General features: G+C 53.5%; 1 protein-coding gene across 3 annotated transcripts in view; it reads left to right on the top strand.

Annotated features, from left to right (window-relative positions):
* Nucleotides 1-25,189, top strand: part of SSH2 (slingshot protein phosphatase 2) — a 92,571-nt gene that overhangs the window by 31,594 nt on the left and 35,788 nt on the right. For 2 of the 3 annotated variants that reach the window (XM_066979660.1, XM_066979662.1), the window contains exon 2: nt 931-974. In XM_066979660.1, coding sequence (XP_066835761.1) covers nt 931-974 — 44 coding nt within the window. Of the gene's footprint in view, nt 1-930; nt 975-12,497; nt 12,625-25,189 lie in introns of those variants that run through there. The other variant, XM_066979661.1, reaches the window with a different exon arrangement.

The following is a 25,189-nucleotide window of genomic DNA, read 5'->3' as shown; positions in this document are numbered from 1 at the left end:
CCTTGGAGGGGACCGTGCGGTCCCACGTGGCGTGTCAATGGGAGAGCAGGGCTGGCCTGGTTAGCACCCCTGCTGTCAGAGTGGCTGAGGGCTCTTGCACCCATCTGCTTGTGTCTAGCCGGACACAAAACCATCATTTTGCTTCCTTTGGCACCCTGTGCCGAGCTCTGGTTTTCTTGGGATGCCCCTGCACGACCGAATGCTTGGAATGCTTTAAAATACGTTCCTTTCCGCAGGCCCACATAAACACAGTAAGTTTTCACTGATTTAAAGCAGATCCTGTACTGCATCTTTAGCCGGTGCCTGGCAATGGATACTTAAATGTCCTGTGATGAGGAATTAATTGCCGAGATCTCTACTGGGGTATTGCTTTGGGCTTTAGTAGGTATGCCTAGTAAAATTCCCCAGTGCACTGGAGATTGTGTGTATTAATTTTGCATCTAAAGCAGCGTCGTATTTCATATTGCCACTTCCTAGCCTATCTGTGCTCACCAGCTCCTAGTTGGCAGGTTTATTACTTTCTGGTTTTGTGGGCTCTTAAACTTGATTGCTGACACTGGAATACGAATTAATACGATATATGTAAAGATAATTAAAAAACATAATGTTTTTGCCCAGAATTAAGCCATGTGTTTGGCCCTTGGCCTGCCATGTTTGGCAAGGGGTCATTGGAAGGAAATGCGAAAGCCTGCTAAATCCTTCAGTTGCAAAAATTCATGTAGGTTGACTTTTAAAAGGGTTGTGAGTGAACATCAAGTGACAACCGAGCAGAAAATGAGTTCCTGGGTAGTGACAGCTACATGCGGAAGCAGTGCGGATTTCCTTTGCCTTCTACAGTCAAACCAGCGAAATGCAAGTATTTGGATTCTGCATACGTTAAAGCATATTAACCTTTTTTTTTTTTTTTTCCTTCCTCTCCTATGTATGCAGGAGGCAGACAGTGGGGAAGAAGAATGCCGGTCCCAGCCCAGAAGGTAAGATTCTCACTTGGGGCTTGTGGGAGTCTTAGAGGATGCTGTTCTTCGTGAAGTGTTCCCCAGTGTTCTAGTTTAATTTTGTTTTGTTCTGCTTGTTTTATTCCGGATTTTTTGTTTTTTACCCACCTAAACATCCATAACTTTCTGTCTATTGCTAATCTTGTGTAACTGTCTCATGGGTACCTTACTACAAAATATATATGTATATATTTACATCTAACTATGACCTAAGTGATGCCCTCAGTAAAGGGGTTACTGCAGCAGGAAATGGGGAAAAAAATCTGGTTATATACTAAAAAATATACACTGGGAACAGTTCACAAAGATACCAGCAAGTAGATTCTCCAAATGGCTGTTTGCATCCAAGGGATGATGTGTTGCCTATAGCCAAGTTCTGAATAAGACGGTGATGCTGCACTTGGTGTACGTGGAGACCGTACTTGTGTTGTGGGACCAAGTCCTGGTTGTGTTCTCCTTATCTCCCGCTGACGTTGTGTGTTGTATCTTAGGGGTTGGCCCATCATCAGAATATTCTGAGGATGACCGCATTCATAAACACTATGTTCTCTGGTTTTAAAAAGTCCCTGTAGCCCTCAAGAGCTGAGCTGGGTTCTGTGAGTTAGCAGGAGTATCGCGGGAGGCACTGCAGCAACGAGGCATCCCCAGCTGTGTTTCTTCGCCTCCTGGTTATGCCCCTGCTTATGTCTTTGGGATCTGTGAAAAGCTGCATTTCTGAAAGTTAAACTACGGGGTGACTCCGTGTCATAAGGGCTCCTGCTGCCTCAAATAGCATATTCAGTAGGTGTGTAGGTATTTGCTGCTGATGGAGGTGGTCAAGCATCAGATACTTGCGTTCTGCACAGATAGGAGAACACTGCAATTGACAGAAATTGCTACTGTTTTCATTTTAATTGGGATTGTTCTGTATGGAGATGTTCATTCTTGTATGTGCCAGTTTCAGTTGCTTCAGGAAGAACTTGTTTTGATTTAATGCTTATATCTGAAACCCAAACAAATACTGGAAGTCATCTGATTGCATGGTGACAAGTATTAATGGTGACGGGTATCAGTGGTGTTTTTCTAATGTAGTCGTAGTCTCAACGGTAGACCTCGTGAAACCTTAAAAGCATTTTCTCCTACCCTCTAAGCCATCAAAAGAATTATTTCATCTAAACTTAAAATAAGCAAACTCAGTATATAACTAGGTGACTTGTCCAGCAGCGGGAGCACTTTCATAGCTTAAAATGTTGCAGCCAAATTTTGTGAAAGGAGTGAGATTCCCTCCAGGGGGAGTAAAGGAGAAGTGAAGGTGAAGTAGTTCTCCCTTCGTGAGCTCTCTGGCTGTTACAGTTCTTTGCTTAATGCCGTTTGTGTGGGTAGGTAACTACGGAAGCTGTCATTTTTAGTATTTAAAAGGCTTCAACAAGATGCGGGCTTTGGTTTTGGGACCAACTTGGATGAATCTGCACAAGAAAAAGCAGTCGTGGTTGCACATTCCCATGACTTCACCGTAGTCCTGCAATTGCTTGGCTCGGGGAAGGTGACTGTTGTGTTCCCTCCAGGCTTCTACCCTTAAATGATGATTTAAGAATCGCTGTTTCTTCATTTTACAGCTTTCATGACTGTTAGGAAAGCTGGAAAACGCAATTCCCAAAGGCTCGAACTGAACGCAGCTAATCTCTTAATTTTAATTTCTCTCTTAGCTTTCCAGCGGTCACAAGATCAACTCATGACCTGATCTCAGTATACATCATGTATTGGAGGGGATGGGAGGTGTTTCATTGTTGTGGGCACTTAGCAACAATGGTAGGTTAGGTTTGAAACAAACGTTTCATTTTGTAATATACTTGAAGTGACTTCCTAGGGTAGGAAATGACAACCTGCTGTTATGTGATGATCTGAACTCTGTGACTCTGCGGCTGGGGTCAGAAAGCTAACCAAAGCCAAGATCCTTCACAAGGAAAACATGTGGATGGGGGTGAAATGTGTTTGATTACAGTGGGATAAAAATAAGGGTCAAACATGGTAAGTCATCAACCTGAAGTCCTGCTGTGGAGGAGCAACAGATGTCTGTAAACAGCTCTTGAGTGAATTTATCGAATCCCCAGTTTTCGAGGGAAGGTAGCAAGTAGTAGCTGTTAAAAATCCAGCAACCGATCTAAAATATCCTCCAAAGCGGCAGAGAAATGTGTTTCAAACATGAGCTTAAACTTGCAGGTAGGTCCATCAAGAAAACCTGCAGCAGTTAATTTATCCAGGTGCCGACCCGTTTGTGCTCTTTGAGGTCTCACACCCCAGAGGCTGTGATTGCATAGACTCGAGCCTGACAGAAGGGAAAGGAAGTGTGTGAAAACGTTGTTTGAGCTTAAACCTGCTCCAGGGAGCAGTCGGATGACGTGACAAGTCTGCACTTGCCTCTTCGTTGGGGTTTGCCGGCACGAAGGGAGCATCAGCACACAGCTCAGCCCGTCCTCTTCCCTAGCGGCGCCTGCCCTCGACGTCTGCTCGCCTGGGAGCTCTGCTCCTTCCTTTAGGATGCTCTTAAAAGCACCATCACAGACAGGGTGAGGGGTGTTCTGCTCTGAGTTAGAATCTGCTTAAAGCTTGTCCCTGAGAGATGTTAAATATTAGAAAGAGCTTGTGTGTGCTCTGCCACTGGCAAACTTTTTGTACTCTCTGGCAAACTATTTTGTACTGATGCAAAAAGAAGTGGTTTCTTTTCGTACTTGAGGGAAATGCTAGGGGATAGTTTTTATTTCACCTAATTTTTACAGAGACTTCACTCTGTTACTGAAAATTGCAGCAAAGTATTACTGCAAATACCTGACGCTAGGACAGTAGGTGAAAACCAGTTTAGCTTCCCTGCTCTTCAAAACTTTCAGGATTTTTCCAGAACCCCTTAGCCCTGCTCCAAGGGAAGCCCAGGAGGGTCACTGCACCCTGCCGTAGCTGACATCGCTCTTGTCATTTATGGGTGAAACCCCCAAATCCTTAGCACGAGTCCATGTTCTTGCTCCGGTGCCCCTGACTGAGCCAGTCCTCGTCACCTAATTCTTGGCTAATGAGACTAAGACAGAGCTACTGCACAAGCAGGTGTACCCAACGACCTATTTGTTACGTTTATTGCCCTCATAACTACCTTCTAGACGTTTTTATTAGCTATCTGGAAGCTGTACAGTGAGCTGCCCTGCTCCTCTCTCCTGTCCCCGGTCTTGTTGCTGCCACACGGAACTGACTTAACGAAGCCCCGGCGTTAACAAGCTCTGCGTCATCCCAGCGTCGTTAAAGCTAACCTGAAACGCAAGAGCGTGGAGCTTTGAGTTGTGCTTACACCAACCGGCTTACTAACGTCCACTTTTTGTGTGCCCCGTGCCAGGGTTGCAGGGATTCAGCATCTTTGTTTTGCTGACAAACGACATCCCCGGGGCAGCAGCGGGCTGCAGTCAGCGCTGGCTTCGCTGCCAGAACCGCTCGGTTGCAGTTTGCCTTTGTTTGAAATGGTGCCTCCGCTTCCCCGCGAGCTGTGCGCTCGCCACTCGGCACGCCTTGGAGCAGGACTCGCTGCCGAAATGCAGCCTTTGAGGCCGCACAGTAGCTGCTGCGAATAAAACCGGGCGTGCAGTGCTCCCCGGCCAGGCTGCCGGGACTTCCGAGGAAATCTTTGAACTTTTATGGCCTGCTGCTGGGTCAGGCTAAAGTCCATTTGCATGGGTGAAGCCACGGAGCCTGATGTTCCCTGGGAGTGCCACAGGAAGTGATCGGGTCCTGCTCTGAATCTGGGGCTTGCTACCCAAAAATGTTCCCCAAAAGCGCTTTCCTGCCCCACCTCAGGGGGAGGCGCGCTGCGTTACTTTTGCAGCCCAGTGTGCTTACCTTCTGCTTTGTTTTTTTTTCTTTAGTCAAAATAGTTCCTTCCAGGAGTGAACTGGGAAGGAAAACAAATCAGATTATTGCTGTGATAACAGTTGGATGTGCCAAGGTGCCTCAAGGTTTCAAGCTGTGAGTAAACACCTTTTGTTTTAGGAGTGGAAGACAATCTAATGAAGAAGCTTACGGTTAATTACCGCACAAAAGTTGTTTTCAACTACCTTGATACTAAGTGGAACTGGTGCATGGGTTTCCTTGTGCGAGGTGACAGCTCGCTGGATTGTAAGCCAGCTTCTTTGATTTTTAAGCTGGGACTCCCTGCGGGCTCCTCACTACCCAAGGGTCACAGCAGATGTGCGCTGGTCCCTGGGAGGAGAGGAGGGACCGGGTGACTCCACACTGACTGCACTTCAAAGGGCTCTCACCATCCACCTCAAGATGCGTGACTCTTCTCCATCCTGTGTCTGTTGTGACTTTGGGAGATGGGTATCGCTGCCATTTGGTGCTCCTGTGGCAGGCTCCTGACACCTCTGGTTATCCTTAGAGCACATCTCTCACGTTACAAGAGACTTCGAAAACCATGCGCTGCCTGTTCTGGCAACTCAACCTTCCTTGTGTGTCTTTGCTTGCTGCTGCAGCTGCCGAACTATCATTTTGTCAGTACTTGAGCTGCAGCTGGATCTTCTGGTGGGTCTGCAAGGCACTTTGTTAACTCCACGTCTTGAGTAAGAGGGAATTGCGTGTGTGGTGTGCAGAAGAGCTTGTGTTTATCCATGCCGGAGATTACTAAGCTCCTGTAGCACGAACCTTATCTTTAGAATGCATTTCCTGAATCCATCTTTCTGTCCTTCCTTTCGGTGACAGCTTAGTCTCTCCGTAGCACTTACTACAGCTGCTTGTAGAGAATTTAATACCAAGATAAAGAACTGCTCTGTTAATCTGCCAGCTCTGCTGACCGCTGGGAAAAGTTCTGCGGGCCACGCAGCACGATTCCTGAGAGCCTTCGTTTTGAGTGCCAGGTGTTTCATCACTAAACTGTGAGCAAAGGTATAGCAATTGTAGTAAAATCAGGTTTATTAGATTGGTAACAGATACCTGCAGGGCTAGTTTACTGCAGGTTTTCTGTGGTTGCAGGGTGTTCAGTCCAGTCCGATCACATACCCGTGGTTCACAATAAGCAAGAAGAAGGCTTGAGACTCGATCCTCGTAGCTGATGGATCAAGCAAGTCCGTATGAGTTGTTGCATTGCCAAATTACTAGGTAAACAGGTGATGATATGGCAGGGAGCTTGTTCAAAATATGAAGGCTTACGAAAAGTCTGTTAATTTGTCATTCCAAGCGTGTGAACAGAAGAGAATGAGGAACAAGGCAAGGACAGACTTGGAAGTAAGAGGAATGAAGGTGGGTCAGATCCTTCAGCTACCATGAGGGTCTGCTCAGCGCTCAGCAAGCCCGGAGCAGCTGCCCCCATGCACTTGTGCTCCTCTTTCCGAGGCTAGCAAAGGAGGGGCTGACGGGGATTCCAGACGTTCTTGTGTCTCCTGCTGAGCATGAACCAGGTTCTCTGGGCCAGAGGAGTCTAAGCTGATGAAAGATTCCAGTTGTAAATAGAAAGGGAGACTCCAAAATAGCAGCTCTGGTCCCTTTCCTGGTAGGGTACCTTGGCAAGGCTTGAAAGTTACACAGCAATCCTTTGTTTTCAGCTCTGCGTGGATTTCAGGCACTTAAATGTATTGTGAGAATCCGGCAAGGGTTTCTGGACTTACTGCCATTCAGTGCTTTGGTATTTTTGCATCAAACACATTCCTTTCTAAAATTAGTTTAAAAATCAGGTTGTGCTTGACACTTGAGCGGATTTACCTGTTTCTTTTCTATAGGTCACTGAAATAGCACATTACTTGTTTCATCATCTCAGCCATGTCAGTTTGGCATTTCTTCTTTGCTGGACTCAGAGTAGCGCTGTAGTGGTTTGCAAGGGTCTGGATTAGCTTTTCAGAAGCAGCATAGATGTTTGCACGGAGGGCAGCTTGCTGCATAAACAGGATGCTTTGCAGTTTCGTATCCGAAGAGCCACTTTTCTTCAAGGCTGCTCTGGAAATCACTTGAGTGCACGTGGAAAGCAGCTCTCCAGGAAGCTCACCATGTTAAACGTCATTGCTGGGAGCAGGAGAAGGCGGCTGTGAGGAAAGACACTTCAGCAAAAGTCTCTCCGTACCTTGCAGTGTCCAGCATCAGCCTTGGTACCAGACCTTCAGCTGTGGCTGCTCGTGTCCCTTGCGCTGCCCCCTGCGCTCCGCTCCCTGCAGCTCCCCGTGCTTCTGCAGCTGTAAAACGGGTGTAATTGAGCCTTGACCTCTTTGTGTCAGACCCTCTAAGATTTAATGATAAGTAAACTGTACAAAGATTGGGTGTGGGTTTTGTGAGGGAAGGGTTTAATGAAGTGATAATATTGCAAAATAGGTGTTGAATTCTCAGCTGAGAAGCCTAATCATCGATCCTGATGGGCAGCTGACCAAACGGGCTCTAAAAGCGCGGTTTTGTTCTGTCTGTGATGCTTATCGCCCTACCTCTGCTCCTGTCTGATTCTTTGCACAAGAACTGAAAACAGAAATACTCTTTGACAGCTTAAATAACCAAATTTAGAGTGTGGCTTCCTGTTCTGACTGGTTCTTCAGGATTCAGGTATAGTTTTGCATGCTTTCCCGGTTCCTGCCTCCCCCCTCCTTTTTTTTTTCTTTTTTTTTTTTTTCTCCAAACCAGATACAGGCTCCTTTCTAATTACTTTGCTGTATTTCCCTTACTGTGCCTAACGTGCAAGTGTTGCCTTGGTGGGTGGCATGCCTCTTAGCGCTGGGAAAGTTTTGTTTCTTTACACAGTACCTCCTTCTGCCCTGCGTGCGTTGGCTTGTTTATGACCACTGCTACCGAAATGGCTTCATGTTCTGCTGATAAATGAAACGAGATAACACAGTTGTCTCTGGCTCTTGTGCTACAAGACGACTTCTCACAGATGATGCACTTCTCCCTCCGAAGCAGCACACCGGGGCAGCGCTAGGAGACCCGCGCAGGAGGTGCTGCTATCAGAGGTTCAGTCTCTGCCCGCTTACAGGCTGGCTGCAGTGATTTAAGGCTCTCCCCAGATAAGTCATCTCTTTGTGCTCCTAATCCACTCAGTCTCAGCTCGGACTGCTCACTGCCGGGAGCTCCGCGTCCTCCGAGCCGTAGGATGAGTTAGCTGACCTCTCGCTGGGAGAGGAGGGACATCACAGCCTTTGACTCCTGAACAGCTGGAGTCTAGCACCCCGTTCTTAAAATCTGCCTCTTCAGACCCTCTTTTCCCCACCAGGCCTGATGCTGAGACAGCTGCCTGTGTGGGGAAAGATCGAGTGTAGCTGCCGGTGAGAAAACAAAGCGCTGCGCCCCGCCTGCGCACACGGAAATGAACTCGCTACCTCTGATCTCTGCGGCTGTGCCTGTGCAGGGCTCTCGTGCTCATCTGCGGGCAGTGACGTGTTGTTTTGAAACTCCGACTTCTCACAATGACAGCGGAAACAGCTGCCCGGCAGGACGGAGCAAACTTTCCGTACGTGCAGTGAAGGTGGCCGCGCGGGCACTGCAGCCGGGCACTTCCCAGAGGAGGGAGGATGTGATGGGGGGGGTGTTTGTCTAACACAGCAGCCTCAGAGTTTTTTCCATAACCTGAAAACGTGGGTCCAGGCTCTGCGTTGCCTTGCCTATTACACTGGTGCTAATAGATGTAGGTCTAAATTCCATACCTGATAACATCCCGCTGTCCCTTTTACCTTGAACAAGGCTAACGTTACAGCTGCAGCCCCTTCCGTAGGCTCACCCTGCTGTGCTGGAGGAAGAGAAGAACGTGCCTCGCTTTTGCAGAGTACCTGGACTTTGGGCCAAGCAGACTTAAAATAATGCCTAACCCTTCTTAGCCACTGACACAAGTTTCTAGAGACATGATGATAAGAGATCATGTTCAGTGAGGCTTTTTTGAATGAGGGAACTGGGAGCAGCAGAGTCTTGCTGGCACACAAACCGAAATGCAGAGAGGTGGCTGGGCCCCAGTGTGGGACTGCGTTGCGAACCAAACACGCCTGATAAGACAATCCCTGCTCCCACTTCAATCATCCTCCTGCGAGCAGACGCCCAGCAAACCCCTGTGAGATAGGTGGGTGGGTTATGGTGACACCCACACCTCTGGGTGGTCTGACCAGAAGCAGCAATTCAGCCTTAAACTGTTGATCTTGGATGGCATCATCAGCTCCATTAACGCCCTCTTTGCATGTGGACGCTGTGCTGAGGACACCGTGTCCTGCAGCTTGCTTCTGCAACTGTCTAATCTGCGCATGCTAATGCAGAGCCTGACCAGAGAGCTTCGCGCAGTTTTACTGTTTGCTTGTGTAGCCAGGCCTCAGCTGTCTGAGGATGATCCCATTTGCAAGCTGCCAGCCCCGTGCGGGACGTGGAAGTACTCTGTTAGATCACTGCAAGATCAAAGCAGGTGAAAATGCGCGAGGAAGGTAAGGCAGGTTGGTGTACACTGCTGTGACTGTGGCTTTACGGTGCAGACACTGGGGATAACGATGGTTTTAGGAATAAACTGCATATTTTCAGCCCTGCTGTCTGCTGAACAGAACACTGACAGCCAGGACAAGAGACAGCCAGGACAAGAGACTTAAATGTAGGTCTTCTCCCTCCAGCTCCTTAAACATCTCTCTAGAGGCAGTTCTGCGGTCCCTCCTTCCGAAGGGCCTGGCCGTCCTGGCATCCTCAGCGCTCAGCATCCTCATTTTTTATCGTGGCGCTCCGTACCTGGCTCTGGCTGCCCGCGCAGCCGGTTGTTGGCTTTCCAAAGGTCCGCGGATGGGTCCTTTTATGGTGTGTGCCTCGCTCCGTGCGTCTAGCTGGAGCTGATGAGTCTGCGTGGTGTTCAAAGGTTAAACGGAATCCTTGCTGCCCGGCGAGCGCTGTGTGGGGCCGAAATCGCAGGCCGGGGGTTGTTTACTGCCCGTCCCTGCGGCAGGCGTGGCGGCGCTGATCCCGTGGCCTCCCGGGGAGCGTAAATGCCGACCCACAACTCGGCCACGCGGTGCCCTTTCCCCCCGCAGCAAAATGTAATTTCGTGCAGCGGGCTGGGAAGCGCCTGAGACCCCAGACGGACTTATTTACATCTTGTCACGCCGTGATTAATGGCTGGGCTCACATGCCCTGCTGCGGTGCGGCCGTGATTGAGACTCTTACCTGTCAACACTGCGATTTCGTGCGCTTCAGGCTCCGCATGCATTCACCCCAGCAGAGTGCAGCCGCTTACAGCCCCGAGCGGTTCCTCAGCTCTCGTGCCCTGCTGCCCTCGGCTCCGTCTCGTCACCCGTCCCCTCGAAGCCCCTTCGCTGTGCCTGCCCCTGCTCCTCCCGCATGCCGGTGGGCTGGCGCTCGAGCTCTTCGCTAAGCGCAGGACGCGACAGCCGTAGCGAAACGGGGTCGTTCCTGATGTCTGATGTAAAAAGCAGAACATGAAAATAACGCATAAATGGGCACCGGGAACCCAGGCACCGATCTGAGTAACGCTGCCTGACGGCAGGGCCAGTCTCAGGCTAGCGCTCCAGTCTTTGTGGCGACAAAACCAGACTGAAATCCCTTTTACTGGGGTGGATTTCAATATGTGGACTTTCTGAGCGTTTCCCACTCCCGCTTTCTGAAGTTTCGAAAAGAACAGAGCTGGGATATTCCTGTCTTCATCTGGTCTCCTAGCATATGGAGACGCAGTGCTCGTGTCTGTGTTAATCCCGGCTCGTTCATTTGCAGATCTGTTATCCGGGTGTTAGCTGAGCTAAGAGTACTTCCAGGTAAGAAGAGGTAGAGTTAATCACCGCGCTTGTTTTTTGCAGTTTTGAGGGCTTGCCTTTGTGATGGTAGTTGCAGGTAACAAGCCTGACATCTCTCTGGACTCTATTTAAACGCAGTTGTTTTTCCACAATGCTTGAATAGAGCCCTTCAGTTGTTAATTAGAACGGAGGAGAAGTTCTGGGCTTGTTTTTCAGTCTATGAACGTGTGGTATGCGTTACTACCGACGGGAGGATCCTGCCAGTCTCTTGACCTCTGGAAGGAGAGTTACCCTCCATTTCTCTAATGCTCTGATTTTTCCATCGCTTCTTGCGGCTCGCTTCATTTCTGTCTAACAAAATGACTTTTTTTGGCACCGCAGCGAGCTGGCACGGCGTTTTCTTTACAGCTGCGAGGAGCCGTTACCAGAGATGTGCTCTTGGCTATACGAGATGACGTTGCTTAAATTAATGCGGCCCAACCATATCCTAGCAAAACTTGCAGAATCACGAATTCTGCCGCTTCGTCTTCCCCTGGGACTGCTGGGAGCGGGGCTGCTGGGGGCCTTTCAGTGGTTGCCTCGTTCCTGTAAGCTCCAGTGGGACCTGGGGCAGTTGCCACCGCATGTGTCACTTTTATAGCTCCTCTGCCCTTTGGAAGTTTTAGTTGGAAACAGTTCCTAGCTGAAACTGTCTTTTGGCCTCTAGTTCTGCTCTCTGGCCGTGTGGGCAGCTCTGCAGTGATGCCCTGGCAATAATACCGTGTTTTTTTTTTCCCGTTGGGTAGGTGTTAGGGCTAACACTGCGCTCCAAACCCAGCTGCCTTCCATCTTCACCGCGTTTAAACTCGCTCCGTGTAATGCCGGCCCCGCTGGTGCCTCGTTACCAGCCCTGAGCACATGCACCACCCAGGAATAGCATCTTGGGTGCGTGTCCCCTTGGGCTGGGACAGCCTGCGTTCCCATGGGAAAGGGAAGGCCGAGCGAGCCTCCAGCCCGTCTCCGTTGTTTTCCTCCACTCCGCAGGCTGGGGGGGTGCGGGACGCAGCAGGGCCGGGCAGCGTCTGCTTTTGGGCTGGCGTGTGCGGGGCTGCGTGGGGCTCCTGGTGGGAAACTGCGTGGAGCTGGTGGAAGAATCCCGGGCAATGGCTGAGGTCCGTGGGCAGGAGCCTCCTTTCTGCCTTTCCTCCCGAGGGGCGATGGAGCTGGGCGTTAAATGGCGCTGGGGGGTGGCTGCGGGTCTTCCTGGCTGGCAGGTCCCTGAGCACGATGGTCACAGCCACCGCCGCCTTGCCCTGCCTCCTGCGGGCGAGGAATTGAGGCCGATCCACCGCCTGCCCTCTGCACACCCCATTGGGTGATGTAAGGGGGGCTGCAGGGCACCCTAAAGCCCCCCCAGCCCCGGCCCCGCAGTGACACCACCCACCGGCCCACGTTGCCCACCCAACCCGGCCTTGGGCACCCCGGGGAGGGACCCCCACAACCTCAAACGAGGGTGTTCCGGCCTCAACCTGGCCGAAGGGGGGAGGAAAAAACCCCAAACCCCCCCCAAACCCCCCCAAAACCACCGCCCCCCGCAGCCCCCCGCAGCCCCCTGCCACGTGCGGGCGGGGGCGTGGCCACGAGCAGGGGGCGGGGCCAGGGGCGTGGTTTATCCAAGAGGAAACGCTCGGGGGGCGTGGCCACCGGGACGGGGGGCGGGGCTAGGGGCGGGGCCAGGCGGGGGGCGTGGCCGCACCTGCGCAGTGCGGCGGGGAGCGGCGCGGCGCGGCGCGGGGGCAGCGGCGGCGGCAGCGGCTCCCGGCTCCCCCCCCCCCCCCCCCCCATGCCGCGGGGCCGGGCAGAGCAGCGCAGGGCGGCCGCCGCCGGCCCGCTTGTGGCGCCGCGATGATCCCCTACTTCTCGGACAACGCCGTCATCTCGCAGGGAGCCATCGCCCAGCTGTGAGTAGCGCCGGGGGGGGGGTCCCCGGTGCCCGTTCCCTTCTCGTGTCCCGGTTTTGTCCCCTCTCTGTCCGTCCCCCCCCCCCCCCATGCCAGTCCCCGCCGCTCCCCGTCCCTCCGAGCAAACTTTTCCCTTTCCGGCAGCCGCGGCTCGTCCCGGGGCTTTCCCACCGCCCCCGCTCGGTGCCCGCAGGCAGGGGCTGAGCCCCGGGGGGTGCTGAGCCCCGGGGGGTGCTGAGCCCCGGGGGGTGCTGAGCCCCGGGGGGTGCTGAGCCCCGGGGGGTGCTGAGCCCCGGGGGGTGCTGAGCAGCAGCCTGTCCCCGGTGTCCGCTGGCTGGAACAGCCCCTTCGTGCCCGGCCCCAAATCGCCTCCTTTGCTCCGTGGGCTGCCCGGTGGTCCGGGCACTTCGGCTCGGTACAGGGTTAGGGGGGGGGCGCTTCGGGGGCGGTGGGTGAGGTTTTAGGGAGGGAGACAGCACGGTCGGGTCCTGCCTGATGTTTCGGTAACAGCCGACCGCTGGTTTGTTCCCTGGAGGCAGCACGAAAGGTGTAAAGGTAGCGGGACGAAGCGCCCGGGGGGTCCCACCGAGGTGCCCGGGGTCCCACCGGGGGCTGCGTGCCTCTATCCAGGAGCCCCGGCGAGGACCCGAGCTGCACAGCGCTGCCCAGCTCGCCGGTAGGGACCCCTGCTTGTGCTCGGCGTGGAAACGCGTCCCAGGACTCTGTGGCCTCTTTTTGGAGCGCAAGCAATCACTGCTGCGGTTGGTAATCAGCTAAGTCTCTCTGAGCCTTTCATACCTGACCCAAAATGCTTATAATTGGTCTTTTTTTTTTTTTTCCCCCCCGGCTCGTGGCAGTGCCTGTAAACGTTACAGCTTTCCCTGCGGTTGCTGATAATGAAGGTTTAACAGTGATTTACCTGAGCTGCTCTGTAGAAGCAGGAATGCAAATTGGATGTGCCCTGGGCTTTGGGAAATCAAAATACTTCTGCGATTGTGGGGAGAAAACCCAAAAACCCAGCGAACCCGCTATAGGCTGAAGCGCTGCCTTACGCGTCGGTGGGGTTTACCAAGCTCTGTCAGGTAGCCAGGTAACAATTTCAGTGCTTTTAAGATGTTTGCTCTACGCGCTGCGCAAACACTTAACGCAGGGTTTGAGGCCGTCCGGAAAGGGACGGAAGGAGAGGGGAAACGGGGCGCTGGCAGCCCCGGGGCAGCCCCAGCTCCCACCTGGGCGCAGGGCGCACCCGTCCCTCTTCTGGCTTGGGAGATAACTGGGTTATCGGGGGGCTCGCGCCCTCCTTTGCCTCCTGGAAGGAAAGATTAAAAAGCATGAGAGTGACGGAGCTTTTAGCCCACGCATAGGTGTCTGCACAAGGCTGAGCGCCGCATTAATATTTTGATAGCGGTCTCAATCAGGACAGTGTCCGGGGCTGGCACAAGAAGGACCTGTTTTTAAATTTACACTGCTCTAATTACAGGTTGATAAAGGCTGGGTAATATCAGATGTCCTTATTTCCTTGTGGGCAAGACCTAAAAATCCAGATTTTGTTCATTTTGAAACTTATCCTCTGCGGAATGAGGAGGACATCGGTGACCCAAATGTTATTGGGAACTTGTGTTTCAGTGTACTCTTTAGCAGATGTATTTGGCTGATCAGCTCTGGCTTTCAGAGATCAGCAGAAATTGCTCCTGTGTTGACGTTTTTAGCCGGTAACGTGGTCAGCTGCTCTGGGTCTGATGCATTTCAGGTTCACAAGGATTCAAATCCGTGTCCAAGGGACTTGGGTTTCTCCAAACGCTCAGGATTTATGGTTGTAACTTGTTCCAGAAAGTCTTGCTACTCTCGGTGAACCTTGTGGGACTTCTGCCGATTTCCTGGCTTTATTTTTGTGTGGGATTCAAAATTCGCTTTGGTCTAATGAAACCCTAAAGCAGCTGATGGAGAGATAGAAGGGGAAAAAAGCAAAACTTCAGACATCCTGCGAATACCAGAGAATTTTTAGCAGAAGAAGCCTGGAGAGATTGCCACAGATCACTTCTTCCTGTCTGCAATCGCTTCCTTTTTCTCGTGCCAAGTTTTAGGTATCTAACTCGCTGCTGGTGCCCCTGAAGTGTTTTTTCCGTGGCCCTGCGATAGTGCTGCTCTTCGCTGCCAGGTTCCTCTGCCGCTCGGTTTTCCTCTTATCGTGGTGGCAGGGAAGGGTTACCCAGTGCGCAGGGCGCTCGCCGGGGATTTGGGCTCTCGCTCCCAGTCCAGCCACGGCCAGGTCTCACCAGGACAGCCATCAGCCTGCGAGCAATGCCCGAGGATGTCGGTGGGTGCCTGCCTTTGCTTTTAAACCCCACCACGTCGCTGTAGTGCCCCTATCCCCTGGTGTTTCCGTGCATTTTGGGGTGCACCCTGCGCCTTGAAGCAGCGCTGGGAGCCCTCCCCAGGCCCACGCCGAGCACGTGCTGGAGTGCTCCGATAGTGTTTACTACTTCATCCCCCGGCGCTCCTGGAGCCAGATGGATCTGAAAATGTGAGCACGCTTGCTGCTTTCCATGCTTCTCCTGCTTGCTTCATCCCAGCCTGTTTCCTGTTATAAGATGTTAACTGATAGTTTTTACAACGAGTATTTTAAACCTTGGGGAACAAATTGAAGCAGCATGGGTAGTTTATTCACAGTGTCACGGGTATGGCTTGGAGCTCTTAAAAAAAAAAAAAGAGAAGTAAAACCCAGAAGTTAATCAGAATGCTTTTCAGCAGAGGGTTAAAGGTCTCCACAAAATGTTCCTGCAGGCTTGCTGTCCCCCAGAATCACTCTTCCCGTAAGCGGCAGCCCGCCGCTGGGGCGTGAAGAAACGGCGTGACGCCGTAAGAGGAAGCTGCAGGTGATTGCGGGCTGCATCACCGGGTGATACGGACCCGTTGTATCGCCGCCACCTCACCGCACCGTGTCCTTGTGCCCGGCCCCTCGTCCTTCTCCACCCTGCCGTTCACCTTCGTCTTCAAAGCCCTGCGGCCGGGGCCTCGGTGCTGTGAAGTCCCGAGGGCGCCTCGCTTGAAGCTGTGCCACGTGCCCCGTCAGGATCCTTGCTGGTGCTGCTATTTGGAGAGCTCTTTATTTATTTATCGCTGCACGGGAAGCCTTACTTTTTCTCTGCTCGCGACGTTCCTGCTGCCAAAACCTCTGATCGCTCAGCAATTAGACCGCCGTCCTCGGAGCAGCGTGCTATTGGAAATCTTTAATCGCCTCTGTACCTTCCGAAGTACTTCAGCATTGTGCTGGGAATCGGCGATATTTCAGGTTTGAAGAGGTGATGCTCGGAAAGCCGGTTTGTGCGGCTCCAGAGGACGGCCCCAAGCCCAGAAGGGACACGGGGCAGCCCCCGGGGGTCCGACCTGGCCCCTTGCCCCCAGGCACAGCACCTCGTGCTGGGCTTCCCGCTGCCCCGCAGGGCTGCCAGCTTTCTCTCATCTTCCTTATTCTCACCTCGATAACAAATACGACGTGTAAAAGGTCCCTTGCTACGCGCCGATTACTAAAAGCCATGCAAATAAGCTGCAGTAATTGGGTAAAAGTAGCGTGCTGCCTGCTCCGGGCTGATCATTAACCCAGCCAGGGCCCTATTGTTCATAACTACTTTTCCTGTTTGGCTTTTCCTTTTATTCCCCTGGAAGCGACGGGCATTTGTCTCGCTGAGCCTTCCTGGTGGGGGGCAGGGAGAGGGACGGGATGAGGTTATGGGATGAGGCTGAGGGATGGGAGAGGTTATGGGATGTAAAAGCAAAACTTGAGCAGCAAATGAGGGTTCCCCACAGCGCCCAGCAGCTCTGAAGCGGGATGTTTTATTGGGGAAGCCCACGCAGGGCTGCCCAGCTCCTGCCGGACAGGCTGCAAGGGGCAGGGGTTGCCTCTGAGATGGACTCCCCATCGTCCTGGCACTTCTGCAGATGCTCCTTGTCTCTGGAAATGCTTGGGATTTTTTGAAGGATTGCGAAGCAGAAGGACCCGGGGCGAGATTATCAGCAGAAAAGGACCTTTTGGGGCTGGTTAGTAGGCTGGCTGGGAGTTTTCCACAGGACTCTACTTCCTTGTACCTTTATCAGAGAGCCCCTGGCTAAAATATTGCTTCATTGTTTTTTAAACAACTTTAGGCAAACTTTCTTGAAACGTTGCTCCCGACCAGTGTTTGCAGGGTCAGAGAGAGTTTAAAACCCTGTATCCCGCTGCGTCACAGGCTGCAGAGAGCTGCCGTCTCCTCTGCATCGGTCTGGCAAACAGCATCTAAATTATCAGCCCGTATGGGCCTGAAACTAGTTCAGCAAATATTTTTTCTCCAGTGTAACGGATGTAATGTGTCCAGAGCAACTCTGCAGCTTGAGTTTCCAGCCGCGGAGCAGCTAGCTGAAGGCTCCTAATTCCCCAAATGCAAAGAGAGAAATTCCCTGCTGTCCTGAAACCTGCACGGTTGTGCTTTTGGTGATGTGTTCAGCAGTCAGCCCTCTGCTTTGCCTACGCGTGCGGGCCATGGCTTTAATTTAGCAGCTTGGAAGTAACAGGAGACCGGGAGTGGTGGCTCTGCAGCCACTTGTGACTGCTGTGGGGGATTATCCAAGTGCTTTGGGACAGGGAGAAGCCTTCTGGTTCAAGGACACCAAGCAGTCACAGCTGGGGAGGGGACAAGGCCGTAGGGGTGAATCCAAACCTCGTCCATACCCCGGTGTCGGCTGGGGCTGAGGGTACTGGAGCGGTCCAGCCTGTGAGGGTAGGGTTGGCCCCTCTTGGAGTTTGGCAGCTTTTCACGTTTGGGCATTTTTGGGGATATTAAGGCCACAGGCTCCTCGTTCAGAGCATTTGTTTTGTTTATCCTGTACTTATCTGGCCGCCCTCAGCATTGTGCTCAGCCCTTTGGAGTCTCTCGGTGTATTTGTAATAAGCCATTTAAGAAGCGTGCTTTTTCTCAAAACACCTTTGTTACAAGTAGGCTAAACCCACAGGCTGCTGAACCAGAAATGATTTAGCCCTTTCTGTAAACAAACGATCTTTGTCACTTGGTAGTGAAGCCCTTAGTTTGCTCGCACACTTCCCACAAGGGCTTAATGAGGTCCGTGTCGTCCCCCAGCGTGTGCTTCCCTGGGCCTGGGGTCGGCGTGACTCCAGCGTTGGGTTTACATGGGGAAACTCCGGGCTTCTCCCTGGAGAGGTGCGGGTTTGTCACAGCTGGGTTCTGGCTCTGTGCAGTCCCAGAGATGAGCCGGGGCACGTTTGTCCTTTGGTCCAGCGCTGCCTCGAAGCGCCCTGGCTCTGTGGGTGGGCAGGGACCTGGCCCTACAGAGGACTGCTGGGGCGAGCTGAGTTTGAATAAACTTGGGTGAGCTTGGAATTAATTTGGGCGAGCTGAGCTTGGAATGAAGCACCCTGACACCAAGGTGCAGGCGGCTTAGGTAGGAGCTGTCCTCTGCTCCACATTCACCTTCTGCATTTAGAAATCGCCACCTTGCCATGTCTGATGAGCTCTGGGGTGTCTCCTATCTCCTTGCACCTCCTTCTCCAGCATGAAGAGAATGGATTTGCTCATCCAAGCCTCTGGTTGCCCTGCAGCCTCAGCCCTCGGGCCGCCCAGCAGGTCGCGTCGTGGCCAGCGGTATCTTCACTCGGGCACGTTCAGCTCAGCGAGACGCCGGCCGGCTTTCCTGATGTCCTGGGGCGTGTTGCTGATGTCCTGGGGCTGGTGAGAGGCTCCCGGTGGCAGGTGGGACTGCAGCGGTGTTATTCTGATTACCCAACGATAACCGACTCTGCCAAGCCATAATTTAAGGGGAACCTTCGGTTGCACACAGCTACAGATAAGAGAAGCTATCATCGGTTTCACCTTTGTCCTCTAAAACTTGGTCTGTTGGTGTCTTGCTTTCTTTAACTCGATGCTGGATTAAAATGAGCCCAGAGTTGTGCCCACACCCTTTTATTTTATTTTTTTTAAAGCTCATTGTGTGGCGGCGTGCGAAGAGTTCGTCACTGGCCGGGATGATGATGATGGCAGTTTATTGGTGGTTTTCCCATTATTTGCTTTGAAAAAGAGGAGGAGAAATCCAAACCCAAACGGAAAGCGGCACAGCTGCATTCCTCCGTGTGTCGCAAGGACGGAAAGCCAGTTAGTCTAAATAAAAACAAATAATTTGTCAGCGCCATCCCTAGCCCCCCTGTTGCTTTACCACGGCGAGAAAGTTGCAGGAAAGCAAACTGAGGAACGGGGACGTGCCTTGTTAGCAGGCGGGGTGCTGAGTGCAGGAGAAACATCCAGCTGCGGGCCGGGCCGTGACATGTTCGGCATGTGCAGGGAGCTGCGGGTTGCTGAGCCCTGCCTCCGAATGTCAGGGCTGTTGGACGGGCCCAGAGGTGGGTGTTTTCGAGAGGTTTTCAAAAGCAGGTCCCTCTGTCAAAAAGCAGGGCAGGTCGGGAGATGGGGCAGGCTCTGACCGCGGCGCTCAGCGCGGTGCAAAACCCCAACACAACAGCAGTGGTCCTGCTTTGTCCTCGGTTCCTTTAAGCACGCCATGAAATGCTTTGTGGTAGTTGTTCACACTCGAAATTAAGCAAATATCTATCTTAGAGGCTTTTAAAAGCTGTTTAAGAGCCTTTTCCCTAAAGTACGCTCTGTTCCTAGAGCCTTCTCCGGGTCCGCACTTGGTGTTGCATTGATCTCGCTGCTTCCACGTGTGGTTTTTAAATGGGTTCGTGTGCTTTTAGGAAATACGAGGACCTGCGTTAAGAACTACTGAAAATTGGCTGCCAAACTGCTGAAAGTGCTAATTCTAGTGAAATTTAGCACCTGATTTCGCAGGGATAAACACATCTGGAATCTTTGCTCTTTGAGTTCAAGCTCTTGTAAAATAAAACTATTTAATGGGTTTCCAGCCTGAGACCTAGTCAGCTAAACTTCGCAGGGTTCTCGTGTTGAGTTAAAAACGCCTTAAAACACGTTGAAAAGAGGAGTGCTGACATCTCCTTTAGCTGGAAGTCACAGGAAGATATTAAAAGAGTAAGTTAATTCGCAGCTGCGCTGAGGAATCTCAAATGCGAAACTGCTGCAGGGCCGTGCTTCGGAGCGATGCGTGCCGGTGCGTTGCCTTTATTTCCCTGTTCTATGGGCAGATAGCACAAAGTGTGCATGGCTCAAGTGCTGCTGCTTCCCTGCTGTTATTTCAAATTTGCAAGAGTCTGTATAAACACCTTGCGGTGCCGTTGGGTGGTTTGAAGAAGTTCACTTGTCTGCTCTGTAGAAACGTTCCAGCTCCTTTCGCTTCTCGGCCCGCCCTTCGTTTCAGCCTTTCTTTAGGCTCGCAGATGCAGCGGTGCTGTTGGACATCCCCCAGTCTGTCAGCTTCTGTTTAAAGTGGTGTATGGTGAGTGATTAATGGAAATTATTTCAGGAATAAAGGCCTCCTGGTAAGCCGATCCCTATTGAGAGAGCCAAAAGAAAAGCAGAGTCACAAGGGGTATCGTCTCCAGGAAGAACTCGCCGCATCCGCGGGGGGAAAGAGTTGGACTGGAAAGCAGTGCTGAGTCTGCATGTTGAAATGCGTCATAATTGTATCTCAGGGTCTAATTCGGAGAGCTTCTCCTGCTGTCTCCGGATCGTCACTTACGCCAGCAGAACGTCGGAGTGCTCTTCTGCACCGGTTGCCTTCCCTTCTGCTGGGGCGCGTTCTCCAAAGGCCGGGCTGCCCCGCTCCGCAGCGCTGCGGGGCCAGGGAGCCCAAAGCGATGCTGCGTTTCCTCTTCGGTTTGCAGCTTTAAAACGAATCCGAAGTTTGTGTTGGCCTTGCTTATGTTAAGGATTCTCCTTCCGCTTAGAATTGCCTTGAAGAAAAGGCGCAGAATGCGTGAAACTATTTAAACTTCAAATTGTTTCTGAGTCTGGCTATGATGTTCACTCACTGCTAACTAACCCAAACTTCAGGCTGATGTTTACAGCCCTGTTAAACTTCGTCCCCCCTCAATTGTGGCCGTACCATTCCCTAACACGAAGTCACTGATGTATTTGGGAATCTGTCCACCACCTAGGTGGGCGAGCAGATCAACGGCCTGGCTGTGGGCCGCCTCGGCGCAGCAGGTGGAGCTCTGAGCGCCTTCCAGTTCCCGTCGGCACCCCCTGAACAGCCACCCGCCAGGTTCCCGTCCCTCCGGAGCTGCTCACCGCTCGCTGCCCTCTGTGCCAGCCGAAAGGGGCAGCCAGCTCCGAGCTGGTTTTGTTCTTCCTGCTGGAAGCTGTCATTTAGGGATCAAGTATGGGGAGGATGCGAGGAGAACGGGAGAAAATTGAAAGTGCTGAGTACTGCAGAAGTTAAAATACCGAACAAATAACTTCCTTGTGTTATACGAGCGAAGTCCAACAGCCTCTTGAAGATTTGTGATGCTTTTGGGTAATCAAGCATCTGCTTCTTTTTAGCACAGAGGAAAGGCTTATTATTAGGCATTGATTTCTGTGCGTGCAGACAGAGCCATCCTTGTTTTGGTGCTCTGCTTGCAGGGGTCCATTAATGTGCAGGCAGCGAGGCTGTGACCGGAGCCGGGCAGTTCCCCCAGCACAACTCCTCCATTCTGGGTGGTCACGGAGCCGAGCTCCTCCAGGAGCCCCTAGGACCAGTGCTTGTGGGGCTGGACCCTCTCCAAAGCCGGCCAGAGCAGCAGGGACCCCTCGGAGCCACGTCTTCCTCCTCGGGCCTGAGCTGGGGCTGCCCGTGGCCAGCTGGGGATGGCTTCGTGCCCGCTGGGGATGCGGACATCAGGGATGCAGTTTGGGTGCCAGGGTGCTGCTTGCTTGCTGCTTGGGCTGTCTCCTTCTTGGGGCGGCGACGAGTCAGGCTCTCCATCCCCGAAGTGCTGAGCGTGCTTGGCCTAAATATAGCTGCCCCCGGCCCTGGGCGGTGCGGGACGGCGCGGTGACCTTAGCGTGTCTCGTCTGCCTTTGGTTAAGGCAGTATTTAAAGCAGCGGGGTCCTCCTGGGGGTGGTGGGCTCATGGGCGGGTCCGTGGCAGCTGGGAGTGGTGCCACCACGCGTGCGGAGAGGTCCGGGGAAAAGTTAGGGAGCTGAACGTGGTTAGATGCGGTGTTAGCCAGCTGCCGGGGGTGTGCCGGCTGCCGTCGTGGTTGGAAAAGAAAGGTGCTGCGAGTGAAAGCACCGCTTCCAGCCTCCGGTGGCAGAGGCGGTGTGGGGTGAGGGTGATCGGCAAGCACTGAGATAATTCTGGGGGGGCGGGGAGAAAAGATCAGCACGTGTCAACCAGAGGGTGCTTTTCTGGAGATAACTCATCAAAACACTATTTTTCTTCCTGTGATCCTTGACGTGGTAGGTTCTCCTTACGAGGTTTTCTCATGCCTATTAAAGTGTTTTTTAAAGAATGTGTTTCTGAAGGCGTTCGGTGGGTGCCGTGGGCGGGAGGAGCTGGCAGGACGGCAGCACGGGGCGCAAGGCAGTGCCCTGCCGGTGCATGCCGAGTCCGTGGGTGCTCGGGCAGCGTGTGGGGCTCCATCTGGGAACGTTTTGACTTGGAGACCTGGTGGAAGCCCTCGGGGACTATCATGTGAAGCAAATTCCTTTCGCAGCCTCGCTTCCGGCCCCAGTCTCTTGCTTAAAGCCCAGTGCGCAGGGTGGGATTTCTGCTGTGACCACCGAGTGCCCGGATTTCGCAGTAAGCATCCTAGTTGTGCTAGCCGCCTGTTTCTGGTGCGTGAGCTCTGTGTTGCTGGAGGAAAAATGGTTTGTGCTCCTCTGCTGCCCTGCATTCCAGAGCACGTCAGAGCCTTGCTTGCACAACTCGTCGTTCTCTTGCTTTGGGGGACTTCTCTTGCCCTCCGGGTGGATCCCCTGGGGCCGGGCAGCAGCCCCACAGCTGAGGACTTGAGGCTACTGGGGAACTCACGCAGGCTTTGACATCTGCAGCAGCTGATGAATGATAAAACGACTCCGGGAACTTCTTCTAGAGTCTGCCTTACAGCCCAGCCTGCTTCCCTGCTGCAAACAGGGCGGTCCCCCTGCCTGCGAGGGAGCACATCTGGTCGGTGTCCAGGGGCTGCCGGGGCCAGGGGGATGCTGCAGGTGACTGTGGTCGCGGGGGCCACGGTGCAGAGGACCCCCTGCAGCCGCAGGGGCCAAACACTTCAGCTGCAGACAGCCGCTGTCACTGCTGCCCTGGCTGGCTGGGGCGAGTTTCTGTGCCCAGAGCCCCTGTCTGTGGTGCCATCTCCAGGGGATGCTGCCACTCGATGTTTCTGTCCCACACAACGCGTGGGGTTTCGAAGGGGGATGCCCTGCGGCGTGGTCAGAGCAAGAGAACCAGGAGGACGCCTGCTTTCCCCCAGGGACTCGAGCTCTGGCTGCTGTGATGGCCTGAAGCAGGAGAACTGAGCGTGATGCCCTGCTGGAGGTGGGGGCTCTGCCGGCGTGCCCAGGCTGCCCCGGCTGCTCCCACTCCGGAGGCTGCAGAAGGGTTTCTGGGGTTCAATTCAAACGCACCTGGTGGCAGAGGAGCACCGATGACACGTGAGCACGATGTTTTTTTTTCCAGCAGCGGCCTTGACTTGCGGGCTGTTAGCTCGGCGGGGTGCTGAGTGGGTGTCGAAGCTCCCTGCAGCTGCGCTGGGTGACCCGGGGCTGCTGAGATCCCCTCCCTGATACTGCCTGTGAGCTGCTTGGTGTGTGCAGCTCAGGTGGCTGCGCTTCGCTTGCAAACACAGCCGGGCTCACCAGTGCTCCCTTCTGCAAGGCTTGTACCCGCTCTGCGTGCGCCGTAAACTCTCCTCGCTTGGAGCAAGCAGAGGGAATGCCGTTGGATTTGCGATGCCTTTACAGTTCAGGCTCACATCCATCGCCCCGCCTTTGGGTATCTTCTGCAAACAGTACCTTGTCCTGGCTCTCAGCTCAGCCCCAGCGTTTGCCCGTCTTGGGGACCAAAGCAAGGGAGAGGATGGCTTGGCTGAGGTGAGGAGGGCTCGGTGGGTAGGTCAGCACAGACGAGTTCCCGCTGGCATCGCAGACCTCGCCGTGGTTCCGTGTGTCTGGGCGATCGCAGCCGAGCTCTCTCTCCAGGGAGCCCCACCTTGGAGCAGAGGAAATGCCTGCAGACAGCCCTTTAAGGGGGGGAAAAAAAAAGTCACAAATGCAGATGTTGCTAAAAACTCAGCGTGCGTCAGGCGCTGGAGATGGAGCGGGTTCCCACGCTCTGTTTGTTTTCCTCCTTGGGCCAGTTCTGAGGTTGCAGAAGTGCCGAGTGGCGAGAGGCTGCCTGGCTGGGGAACCACTTCCCCTTTCTCTCCTTGCCCTCAGCGTTGTCACCTCTGTTGACAGCACCGCAGAGCCCTTTTCGGGAAGTCGTGGCCCTTGTTTTGCTCTGCGCTGGGCTCATTTCTGTTTTTGAATGTGAGAGGCCCAGCCGTGGCCGTGCGTGCTGCCAGCTGACCCTGGTAACACAAACGGCAGCGCAGAGCGGTCCTGAGGTTTTTTCTTGCCTTTTCCATCTCCCGCTTGTTGTTGCGGGTTTTTTTGTTAGTGACGGGTGCTGCTTTGCTTTTCCCAGTCCTGAGATCTGGCCTGTGCGTGAGGATAACCAGCTGCCGTCGCTGTTCACCGGACTTAAACCGTTCGTCGTTTCACCAGGCTCCATCGCTCAGCAGGGCTTAAACTGGAAGCCGAGCATCGCCCTCCTCTATATAAGTCACAAATACAGTTGTCCTAGGCAATAATTAAAACCAAGCGCTTTAAAAAACAGGCAAGGGAGAGAGGGAGGATGAAAACCGACGCACGGGTGAGCCGAAGGAGTTGGGCGCCGCTCTGTGCGGGGGTGCCGGAGCTGGTGATGCTCTCGCCCAGTGCTTTGATGGAGAAGGGCCCTGGGATCCCGGCTGTGCTGACCGCCCTGGGCTGGGTCTGCTGCTTGAGGAACTGGGGCTTCGTCCCTCGTGGGCGAGTGGGCACAGAGCAGGCGATGCCGTGCCCCCTGCCTCAGTGTGGAGGAAGGGAAGAGCCAGCTCCCGCCCGCTTCAGCACGGACCTCGGCACCGTGCGTCCCGTTCCCAATGTGTGACGGGAATGAGAAGAGACCTAACCCGCAGCTCCCTACCTACACGCTGCTACCCTCTAAAAGTCGTGGTTAATTCCGCCTTAGGGCGAAACCTCAGGCACAGGCTGAAGGGCTGCTAACGCTGCTCCTTGGCTTGGCTGATAAAACGAGCTACATGAGAAGGGGCTGCGATTGCCGGATTCCTTCTCCTCCCTGACACACATTTGCCTCTGGGGTGAGGTGGTAAAGGGAGGAAGAAAAGGTGAGAAGTCTTCGGAGTCTGGTCTCGTGTCCTGAAGAGGCTCTGCGCAGCACCGTGCACCCTCTCACCCTGCTCTTGCCTGTGGGTGCTCGTTGGAAAGGATATCAGGGCGCTGCTGAATCGACGCATGTTAGAGCTAAGGGAGGGAGAGATTTCTCTGTAAAGCGAGCGGCTTTAGGATCGCTCCTTGTTTCTCTAGTACGCAGGCTTTAAGAAACTGCAGCTTGAGGGCTTTCAGAGGAACTGTGTGTCAG

Source organism: Anser cygnoides, chromosome 18 (assembly GCF_040182565.1).
Source record: "Anser cygnoides isolate HZ-2024a breed goose chromosome 18, Taihu_goose_T2T_genome, whole genome shotgun sequence".
NCBI lineage: Eukaryota > Metazoa > Chordata > Aves > Anseriformes > Anatidae > Anser > Anser cygnoides.
This window is presented reverse-complemented; position numbering and strand designations above follow the sequence as displayed.